The 11,854-nt window shown below is 40.8% G+C and overlaps 1 protein-coding gene across 1 annotated transcript in view; it reads right to left on the bottom strand.

Moving 5' to 3' along the window:
• Positions 1-1,342: 1,342 nt before the first annotated feature.
• The window catches only part of HENMT1 (HEN1 methyltransferase homolog 1 (Arabidopsis)), a 26,069-nt gene continuing 15,557 nt past the window's right edge, over positions 1,343-11,854 (bottom strand). Inside the window, exons 2-7 of the mRNA XM_012648503.1 lie at positions 11,019-11,138; positions 9,842-9,957; positions 8,787-8,921; positions 3,403-3,582; positions 2,582-2,759; positions 1,343-1,845 (exon numbers count right to left, since the gene is read on the bottom strand). Coding sequence (XP_012503957.1) covers positions 1,399-1,845; positions 2,582-2,759; positions 3,403-3,582; positions 8,787-8,921; positions 9,842-9,957; positions 11,019-11,138 — 1,176 coding nt within the window. The 3' untranslated portion in view covers positions 1,343-1,398. The remainder of the gene's footprint in view (positions 1,846-2,581; positions 2,760-3,402; positions 3,583-8,786; positions 8,922-9,841; positions 9,958-11,018; positions 11,139-11,854) is intronic.

The raw sequence follows: 11,854 nt of genomic DNA, 5'->3' as shown, positions 1-11,854 counted from the left end.
GGCCTCCCGAGTAGCTGGGACTACAGGCATGCGCCACCATGCCCGGCTAATTTTTTCTATATATTTTTAGTTGTCCAGTTAATTTCTTTCTAATTTTAGTAGAGACGGGGTCTCACTCTTGCTCAGGCTGGTTTCGAACTCCTGAGCTCAAACAATCCGCCCTCCTCGGCCTCCTAGAGAGCTAGGATTACAGGCGTGAGCCACGGCGCCCGGCCTCCATTGACTTTTTTCAGACAGGCTGGAATGTGGTGGCAAGATCATAGCTCACTGTAACCTCAAACTCCTTGGCTAAAGGATCCTCCCACCTCAGCTGCCTGAGGCACCCAGCCCCATCTACTTCATCATTAATAATCAAAGCTCAGCTTGGGAATAACTGTCCCCAGGCAGCTTTTCCCAGGAACTGACTCTGCACTGGGACAGCCCCCATTTCAGGGTAGGATGCTCAGTTGTGGCACAAACGGGTTATTTGCCACAATGTCCCTTCTCCTCTTGTTCTTTGGCAGACCATCAAGTAGGCGCATGGCCTACCTGGGTAAGATTACACTTTCCAGCTTCCCTTGCTGCCATGTGTGCCCACAAGACTTCATTCTGGTCAACGGGAAGTTAACAACCTGCAGCGAACATTACCAGACAGCTGGCACGTGCCCTTTGTCCCCCTTTTCCTTTCTATTTTAGAATATGCAAGTGGTAGCTAAAGCTCAAACCTCTTTGTCCCAGGGATGCATGCTAAGTATGCCACAATAAGTGAGACCAGACGTCTAGGTCCCTAAGATGGCCGAGCCAATGTGCCTGTCAGTTTACCTCCGGACTTCTCTCCCATCTGTACCACCACCCCAAGTGCAACCAGAAAGCTCCTGGAGAAGAAGGTACTCAAAAAACGTGGACAGTAGTTACATCATGAAGAGGTTTCTATGCCCTGCGAACACCTGCATTCCTGTTTTGTGTGATGTTTTAGGTTAAGTATTACGGAGGTTAGAATTTGGCCCAAAGGAGGTAGAGAATCCTACAAAGATTTTAAAGCTACTGTTACCCGCCGGGAAAAGGCTTTAAGCAGCATATTTAATAACTTTCTCTTAATAATGTCACATCCAAGTTATGGCTCTAATAAAAAATAAGTTCAAAATTAACACATTACCATATCCGATTACTTTATTCTTAAAAAAATCAAAGAAAATGTCCAGTTTCAAAAGAAAGCACACCACTATTAAACCCTCATATCCGTCTCAGGGCTTACAGCAGTCTGGCTTTATGCCAAGATTTGTCCAGCAGCTTGAAACTTGGACATCCATGTTAAAACTGTAAAAACATGACTGGAATTACAACTACATAAGAAGTTTAAACGAAATTCTAAGTGAGCCCAACTATCACAGGTCCTGAATATCAGGAAATAAGGAAAACTTATGGATCCCAAGGATCAGGAGGGTCTTCAGGGTCATCATCAGGAGGATCGTGCAGGTCAGTCACCACAGCAGAGCCATCGCTGCTCAAAGTTACCGAGTCAGCAATGAGTGACCTCATCCTTTCTTCACTAGCACCTAAGTGGTTCAGCCTGGGATGAGCAAGGAGCCTTTGCAGGGGCACAAAGAACTTATCTTTAACACTGAAGGGTTCAGAAGATGCCTCTATCCTAGCTTTTCCAGCTTCTGTGAAGACTGGTCCAAACCACAGGATGGGGGCCTCTGAGCAAGCATCTGGCTGGTTACCCAGTTCCCTGCCCTCCTCCTGTTCCTTCAGCCCTCGCAGATATTCCACTCTCAAACTTGCCACTTCTTGCCACACTTCGCTCACCAGCGCGGTTTTGAGGTACTTTTCCTGCTGCAAACTCGGGTATGAGATTGTAACCACCTGAGGGGGAAAAACAAAACACTTAGAACAGGAGAGTTTTCAAAGCCATCAGTAACTCTTTGCAACATAAGAATTAACTAAATATACATATCGAATACATGTCAGATTCCTTCCATTTACTATCGCAAATTCCTCAGTTGTAATGGGAATCCAACAACTGATGTGTAGACATTAACTATCTGATTTGCTTTCTAATTCTAATAATGTCCACCATCTCCCAGCCAGGTTTCTACTAATTCACAGTAACCCAACATTCCTACTTATTACAGGGGAAAGGGTGAAAAAAAAGAAAAATGGTTCAGTTAAAAAGGAAAAAATTTCTTTTTCATGCCACTTCTTGAAACCAAAAGGGTCTGAAAAGCTTGAAGGCTCAGTTCTAAGAGTCATCCCCCGAGACTCTGCTGGGGAGGAAGTGCTGCTGGCTTTGCCCCTTAGTGCTGCTAATCCTAACAGACTACAAAAGGAGGTTGCTCAAGTATTGCTTTGGAGTCTTCTGAGACAGCTCCAGCAGATCATTCCTGAAACTTTTTTGAGACAGGGCAAAAGGCTAGGTGGTCTCAAAAGGATGCTGTACACCGACCCTGCCAACTGTCACGGGGCCTGAAGGATTCTCCTTGGTGGAACCACAAAAATAAGGTCATTTGTACTCATCTCTGTTTTGGGGACTTTTACCCACAGAGTTCACCATCCTAATAAATGTACTTCTTGCCCTGATAGCCTCACAAAGAACACTCACAGGTTTATAAACATGCTGATCACGCTGCTCCGAAACACACAACTCAGCTGCCTTGCCCCCATTTTTCCGGAAGATGCCAATCTGGGTACAGAATCCAACACTCTCAGCTCCAGCTGGCGGTTTTCCCACACCAGTAAACTCCACAGAGTAATTATAGGTCTTTGCCACATGTAAAGCCCTGAAATCAAAACAAGGAGAGAAACCAATGACTTCTGTACTACTGGTCAGTAGTACAGTAGAAGATGAAAAACACAATAAACCAAAATACTCGTAAAGTTACAAATTCCTACACCACCGTATCATGGTGTTTGCTGTATTTATTTCCTGTGCAGAGTTCAAGCAATGATGTAGTGTCAGTTTCCAAGTTACCACAAGAATATGGAAGCGAAAAGGAAAGTTATAGGGAAGGGTGTAGTTAGGGGTTGACAAGGAGACTACAAAGGCTACAACCCAACTGCCTATTTGAGTTTGCAATTAATTACACCAGACAGAAAAAAACGACCAACCCTCAGGAGATATCCCTGGGCAGGGGCATGAGGCTCACTTTCACAGCCCCAAACTTCCTCCTTGTCCATCTCCGTGCCAACACTGCAGTACCTTCACATGAAAGGTACCTGGTGCCCACACCCCCTTTTCCATACCTGTCTCAAATGTGATGGCTCCTTTATGACCTCACTACATGCTAAGTCCCGCGCTGGATATCAATTTTATTGGAACAATTGTATACATTATATATATATATATACATATCAAGATTGGCTTCCTAGGCTTTTAAACTCCAGTAAGATCCCCCCAAAACATAAAAACCCTAATGGACTTACCAGCTCTGGAATTCCTTCCTACTCCACTCAAATTTATGATCTAAATCTCTTACGGTCACTACTTCAAATAGGGGATTGAATTCAGAGTTTGGTGTGCTGATGACGACCATAGATGGAGACAGGTACCCAAATACCACTTCAGGAAATCTGGCCAGATCGTCTGGATCCAAATGTTCTATTCTAAAATAGTCAATAGGAAAAATACAATAAAATCGAGTTTCACTTGCACCATTTTTCTAATTGATTTGAAACAATTTCCATCTGTACATTGATTTCTCCCTTCTTTGAGTATGTAATAGAGCTTCAATGACCTAAGAACAATTATTCATACATTCTCATCCTTTCCCACCCATCCCTTGTCCAACTAAGGTCCTTTTCTGTACTCTATGGCTTTATTATCAATACTGCTAAAAAAGGTACCTGAGCTTGTACCTCCCTGATATATAACACACAAGGAAGGACACAACATCACTTTTATGGTATTCTCGTCAAAAATGCATACCCTGAGTCTAATAATGAGTAAACAAACTCAGATCGGGGGATACTCTACAAGAATAATTAGCATGTATTCTTCAGAAATAAAGGGCAAAGAAGAGAAAGCAGAAAGACTGAGCAGACCTGCTTCAGATTAAAGGAGCCCAAACCACCATGACAACTAATTGCATTGTTATCTTGAAGCATTTTAAACTATAGCTAAAATTAAATAGCTATAGAAAGACATTACCGGAATAAATGAATTTTGAGTATGGACTGTAGATTAGGTAATAGTGCTGTATCAAAGTTAAATTTCCTACTGTACTGAGGTTATGGTAAGAAGTCTTTGTTCTTAGAAAATATATACTGAGGTATTTAGGGATACAGGGACACAATGTCTTCAACCTGCTCTCAGATGGTTCAGATGAAAAATATACGTAGAAAATTGTATTTAAAGAAAATAAATGGGGTCAAATAAATGGTGAATCTGAGTAAAGAACATGTGAGAATTCCTTGTACCATTACTCCAACTTCCATAAATTTACAATTATATAAAAATTAAATGTTACCAAAAAGAGTGTGACAAAGCCATTTAAGACAGCGTTCCCTAAAGAAATCAGACATTGGCAAGTGCTTCACAGGTGCCTAAGCTTCAGTCCAATTTGCAAGCAAACCAGGAGGCACACTGAGTAAGGTGCAGAGAGACATCTCCTTCCCCGGGCTGCAAGGACAGCCCCTATCGCCACCCTGGTGGGCCTCCCTTTCTCAGCAGGAGGCTGATGGGCAGAAGCACCATGCCCTTTCAGCTTGTTATAGGAAGAAGCTCTGAAGGTGAATTGAGGACCTGTTACACTAGTCAGCAATGGTCTCCAAGCTGCCAAACCTAGCAATTTCTTGAGTCCTCTTATTGGTCTTCTTTGCATCATCAATGCAAATACTACATATCAAAATTTGTGGTTACAGCGTAATGTAACAAAAGGGAAAGTCATTGCTTTACCATACACTAGAACATAAGCTGAAACCCAATGAGCTAAGTATTTATTTCAATAAGTTAGAAAAATACAGCAAATGAAATGCTAATAAGCAGACAGGAAGAGATACAGAGAAAAAAAATTAAGAAGCAAAACACACACACACACTTAAACCTATGACCCACCTAGTAATCCTACTCCCAAGTGAAATGAAACCTGCCTTCATGCAAAACCTGTATGTGAATGTTTCTTACAGTTCTATTCACAATCACCCCAAACTGAAAAACCCAAACATCTTTTAAGTGGGTAAAAGGATAAAAGGCAGTACACCCATGCAATGCACTACTAATCAGGAATTTAAAGGAACCAATTATTAACACACGGAACTTGGATAAATCTCAAAGGTATCAGCTGAGTGAATGAAGACTGTACGATTCTATTATTAATACTGTACTCTTCTATTGTTATATGTTCTCAAAAGGACAAACCTACAATGATGGAGAATAAATCAGTGATTGCCAAAAGCAGCGGGGAGGGTGTGACCACAAAGGGGTAGCATAAAATAGCTATTCGGGATGGTGGAAATGTTCTGTTCCCTGACTGAGGCAAAGGTTATATTAAACTATGTTAAAATTCATAGAACTATACCCTCCAAATAATATTAATTTCACTGTACTTTTAATAGTTCTCAAAAATAAAGTCAAAAAACAAAGTTGGGGGGAAATGACTAATTCTAACATAAAAAGAAAACATATGGGCCGGGGGCAGCGGCTCACGCCGGTAATCCTAGCACTCTGGGAGTGCCAGCGAATCACTTGACCTCAGGAGTTCGAGACCAGCCTTAGTAAGAGCGAGACCCATCTCTACTAAAAATAGAAAGAAATTAGCTGGACAACTAAAAATATATAGAAAAAATTAGCCAGGCATGGTGGCTCATGCCTGTACTTTTAATAGTTTTCAAAAATAAAGTCAAAAAACAAAGTTGGGGGGAAATGACTAATTCTAACATAAAAAGAAAGCATATGGGCCGGGGGCAGCGGCTCACGCCGGTAATCCTAGCACTCTGGGAGTGCCAGCGAATCACTTGACCTCAGGAGTTCGAGACCAGCGTTAGTAAGAGCGAGACCCATCCCTACTAAAAATAGAAAGAAATTAGCTGGACAACTAAAAATATATAGAAAAAATTAGCCAGGCATGGTGGCTCATGCCTGTAGTCCCAGCTACTTGGGAGGCTGAGGCAGGAGGATTGCTTGAGCCAAAGAGCTGGAGGTTGTTGCGAGCTGGGCTAACGCCAAGCCCTCTAGCCCAGGAAACAGAGTGAGACTGTCTCAAAAAAAAAAAAAAAAAAAAGCATATGAATCAGTAAGAAAAATACCAACAATTCAATAGAAAAATTCATAAAGGATATATACACAGTTCAGATAAATGTATCAAATGGCTCTGGAGCAGGTGAAATTATAATACAGGAGAAATAAATTGAAACTAAGATTATACTTTCCTCCTATCAGACTATCAAAGATAAAGTTGGATAAGACAACGCCAGAAAAGACACATGGTGAAAGGGTAGGAAAACAAACCTTCCTACACGGCCAACGGGCATGTGAATCAGTGTGACTACTAGCGAAGGCAATTTGGCAAGAACGTTTGTGGTAGACACTGCTAGCTGTCCACCAAAATCTATTCTGTTCTTCCACGGTAAGAGTTGTCACAGGTATATGGCTACCATTAGAAGATTCATTTCCAGCCTCCTTTTCAGCCAGGTGTGACCACATACGTTAAGTTCTCACAAATGGAAGATGAGTGAAGACATGTGTGCCCCTTCTGGGTTTGGGTCTTAAAACATTTAAGATACGTTCCTCTGGGATTTTCCCCTCTCCCATGAACTGGAAGAATATGTCTGTGGCCCAGCTATGACTACACAGATGAGTCTAACATCCCAGGGGACTGTAGAATATGGCACAGGAATTTACTTCCTAAGTGACTTCCAGGAGCTAAGCCACCGCCAATCATGGACCACTCAGTTTAGGACTGTTAGATTAAGAGAAATAAGGTTCTACTTTCTCTAAGCCACCATTTTGGAGCTTCTGTTCTACCAACTCAACCTTCACCGTAACTGAAACAGCTATCAAAATTATAAATATATGCACCCTTTGACCTAGAAATTTTATGTGTAGGAATTTATATTACAGATAGACTCTCACATAAAAAATGCCATAAGCAAAGCCATGCATTGCAATAGCTAAAGATGAGGCCATCCTAAGTGGTCCTTAATACAACACTGGTTAAACACAGTATGCTACCTGCTTACAGTGGGCAAATGTACAGCAATAAGAATGCAGAAGCACCTTAGATCTGATTCCATGGTACGCTGCTAAGTGAAAAAGGTACAGAGCAGTGTGTATAGTACATCATCATTTGTACAATGAAAACTGGAATAGACACATGTATCTGTAAATGATGGGATATTTCTCAACGTCTACACAAGAGTTAGTAATGGCGGCCTTGGGGAGGGCAACTGGGTAACTGGAAGAGAGAAGTGAGGGTGGGTTTCACTATTATTAGTACACATTGAATTTTATACCTCATGCATATGTACAAACTATTCAAGACTTTAATGGGTAAATTGCCTTCTGCTGAAGGACAAGCATGGTAAAGAAGTTGAAAACATAGGTAAGAAGTTATAGGACACGCACTACTTAAACACAACTGATGAGAAAAGGGTATCATATATGTTACAAAAAACACAATTTGGAAAAAATTTTATCAGACTCTTTCTCATTTAATGAGACTATAGAGGAATGGGAGAAAATATTTGCAAATCATAAATCTTATAAGGGATGAATATCTGGAAAATATCAAGAACTCCTATAATTCAACAACAAAAAACCTGATTAAAAAAGGGCGGAAGGATTTTGATAGACATTACTTCAAGGAAGATATACAAATTGCCATTGGGCATATGAAAAGATGCTCATTATCATGATCATTAAGGAAATGCAAATCAAAATCACAATAACATACCACAGCTCACACCCATCAGGTAGGCTACTATGAAAACAACAGAAAATAGTAAGCGCTGGTGAGACTCGAATGTACATGTTTTCCCATAATGGCTAATTTACATTCCCAACAGTGTATAAAAGTTTTTCTCCCCATCCTTGCCAGAATGTTATTTGTCTTTTTGACAACTGCCATCCTGATTGGGCTGAGATGACATCTCACTGTGGTTTTGATTTGCATTTCCCTTATAATTAGTGATTCTGATCATTTTTTCATAACCTTGTTGGCCATTTGTATATCTTCTTTTGAAAAGTATCTATTCAGATCCTTTGCCCATTTTTTTAAATTAGTTTTACTATTGAGTTCTTTGTATATTCTGGATATTAGTTTCTTGACGATGAATACTTTGCAAATACTTTCTCCCATTCTATATCTTGCTTTTTCACGCTGTTGGTTTCCTTTGCTATGCAAAAGCTTTTCAGTTTTACATAGTCCCATTTGAAGTCAGGAAGTGTGATGCCTCCAGGTTCTAAACTGAATTTTTTTAATGGGCGCAAAGGGCCATATGTATAAACTACCCTTAATTGGCTCAGGAAAAAAAACTGAGAGGAGAGGGAAAAGGGGAGAAGAGAAGGGAAAATGGGGGAGAAGGGTGCACATGTACAAATGATAAAGGAAATGGGGAAATGTTAACAAGAGGTGAATCTGGCTAAAGGATATATGGGTGTTCTTGGTACTATATATTTTTTTGCAATTCATCTGTATATTTGAAATTGCCAAGTAAAATGTTGAAAAGGTAAAGTAAAATAATATTCCCAACTGATGAGCAATTTTCTTTACAAATATTATGACAAACACCTAAATATGTAATGCTAAGATTATTCAGTCTAATTCTTTCAGATTTTCCAAATTATATAGTATCAATCACTTTAAACTTACAATTCAATACACGTTATCAAGTCGAATCCAAGCAAACGAGAGTCTCTCTCCACAACAGAGCCGTGATACAATATAACAGTCAAATCCAGCTCCCGGGGCATCAGAAATTGCCCCAAGAAGGGTTGCAGCTTAACCCTGCAAAAGAATTTTTACAAAAGAACCATTTTGAACACAGTCTAGTTAGAAATTCTCACTAGTTACAGAAATCAGATTCCCCATACAATTATACTCTACCTACGCTGATTTAAGTCTGACATTACTTGTTTTCCTTGTCTTGATGTATTAAGCATCAAGGATCAGTGATTTTCAGATTTGTGTTCTTTAAAAGAAAAAGATTCTTTTTTTTTTTTTTTTTTTTTGAGACAAAGTCTCACTATGTTGCCCGGGCTAGAATGAGTGCCATGGCGTCAGCCTAGCTCACAGCAACCTCAAACTCCTGGGCTCAAGCGATCCTCCTGCCTCAGCCTCCCGAGTAGCTGGGACTACAGGCATGCGCCACCATGCCCGGCTAATTTTTTCTATATATTTTTAGTTGGCCAATTAATTTCTTTCTAATTTTAGTAGAGACGGGGTCTCGCTCTTGCTCAGGCTGGTTTCGAACTCCTGAGCTCAAACAATCCGCCCGCCTCGGCCTCCCAGAGAGCTAGGATTACAGGCGTGAGCCACCGCACCCGGCCAGAAAAAGATTCTTGAAACTAGGCATTCCACAGCACTCTAGCCCAGGCAACAGAGCAAGATTGTCACACAAAAAAAAAAAAAACCCAAAAGTTGTGTCTGGCATTAAAGTGACAAGATTTTGCCATCTGAAATTGACTTTGAATTGCTTTGACTATGATGACTTAATTAAGGCTTTAAATTGGTAGAAACAAAATACAGGCATTATACATGGAGTATACAACCAATTAGTGTTATGGCAAAGCCTGATTATTCAGTGAGCTGGAGACTCCAATAGCCCCAATCTTTTAAAACAAGTTATATAGAATCAACTTTCTCTAAGTGTAATTAATAATGCCACTAGTTTTAGATTAATGCATAATTCAGAAACTAGGTATTACCCGTTCCATCGTAAATCATGCTCATCCATGATATCTACTCCAACAAGCAGTTGAATGCATGGGTAGATTTTTAACTGCCTTAAGAGTGAAGCATCACCACATCCCAGGTCTGCAACCTGCATGACACAAAATGTTATTCCAAAGACATTTGTAGCCAGAGAAGTATAATCAAAAACGTTTGAGGGGGAGAGGAATGCATATTGGTAACAAAACCATAATAAACACTTATATGGAAGGACATTTTTGGTAGACTAGTGTTCATAAAAACAAATGAGATGCTGGGCCCAGTAGTTCATGCCTGTAAATTCTAGCACTCTGGGAGGCTGAGGCAGGAGGATCGCTTGAGCTCAGGAGTTAGAGACCAGCCTGAGCAAGGGCGAGACCCCATCTCTACTAAAAATAGAAAAAATTAGCCAGGCTTGGTGGCGCATGCCTGTAGTCCCAGCTACTTGGGAGGCTGAGGCAGTAGGATTGCTTGAGCCCAGGAGTTTGAGTTTGCTGTGAGCTAGGCTGATGCCATGGCACTCTAGCCCGGGCAACAGAGTGAGCCTCTGTCTCAAAAAAAAAAAAAAAAAAAAACCTGTGGGTACAATACCCAGTTTGCCTGATAATCTGACTAAACTCTCTAGGAATGTGGAACCTACAAGATCACATTCAACTGCAAAAAAAAAAAAAGTCAAGATTTTCTTCTTCACATTTGAACCTGACAACGATGAATTCTATCTGAGCTGGGCTAAAGAAGGAAAGGGCTCACTGCAAAGAACCACCCTGCGCCATAAGACTGCCTCAAATGAATAGCATAACTACTTGACCCCACTGGTTACTGGGAAGAATATTCCCTTTTAACCATACTTTAGGAAAACTTTCCTGTCTCCCCCAGGCCTTTGAACTTTGGCCTCAGGAAACAAACAGCACCTCTTTAAGGTCCCCCAGAACATTCTACCATCCTTCCATTCCACTCTTTCATCCCACTTCGCCACTACTTTCTAGCTTTGTTCAATTCTCTGGTAAAAGAAAAACCTTTTTTACGGCACTCTTGAGATACTTGTGATCTTATAGTCACAGCATTCTGCCTACTGCAAGAATCCCCTTGAAAAAGTCTCTACTGCTGCATTTGACAAAAAATACTTCATGAGACAGTCTCAGTAATTAAATGTTTGGAAAGATAAATTCCTACCTTCTTGGGTTCATGTAGATCCACTAAATCTTTAACAAACTGGTACCGCTGTCTGTATAATTGAGGGTTAAACTCAATTACTGGCACACTGGGAATTTCAGCTTCACTTTCACTTTTGCACTGGAAGATCAAACAAAAAAGAAGGGTTCTAAATCATGCCTGACTTAAGAAATTAAATAAGGGGGAAAAAAGTTTCACTCCCTCCGCTTTAACAGCATAAGATAAGGACAAAGAGAAAAAGAAAAAAATAAAAGGTTTTACTTCCCTGAATCACTTTGGAGAATTGTGAACTAAAATAAAATCTTAAGGCTCCCCCACACTACTGGCTGACTGAATGGACCCCCTCGTTGCCAAGGGGATATCCTAAAACTAAGTTGCTTGCCACGAGGAGGGAGGTCAGACATGCCTCATCATGCCCCCCTCCCTTCTTGGAGATACTCCTTTGTAACCCATTCACAGGCCTAAGGGTATGCAAGACAAACCTGCAGGTCCTCAATTTACACAACAAATATATGTCCTGTGGCTTATCTCTGATTAACAGACCTCCTTATTTTAAAACATCCAAGCCTATAGACAAAGCTTCAGGTCTTTAACCAATTACAAGTCAAAGAATCTTTAAACCCACCAATAACCTGTAAGCCCCACCCCTCTTCGAGATAGCCCACCTTTTTGGGCCAAAGCAATGTATGCCTTCCATGTATTGATTTTAGGACTTTACCTGTAATCCGTCTCCCTGAACCTATAAAATCAAACTGTAGGCCGGGCACAGTGGCTCATGCCTGTAATCCTAGCACTCTGGGAGGCCGAGGCAGGAGGATCGTTTCAACTCAGGAGTT

The sequence above is a fragment of the Propithecus coquereli genome, unplaced genomic scaffold, assembly GCF_000956105.1.
Source record: "Propithecus coquereli isolate 6110/MARCELLA unplaced genomic scaffold, Pcoq_1.0 Scaffold289, whole genome shotgun sequence".
Taxonomy (NCBI): Eukaryota; Metazoa; Chordata; class Mammalia; order Primates; family Indriidae; genus Propithecus; species Propithecus coquereli.
Note: the sequence above shows the minus strand (reverse complement) of the source record. Positions and strands in the feature narration are given on the sequence as shown.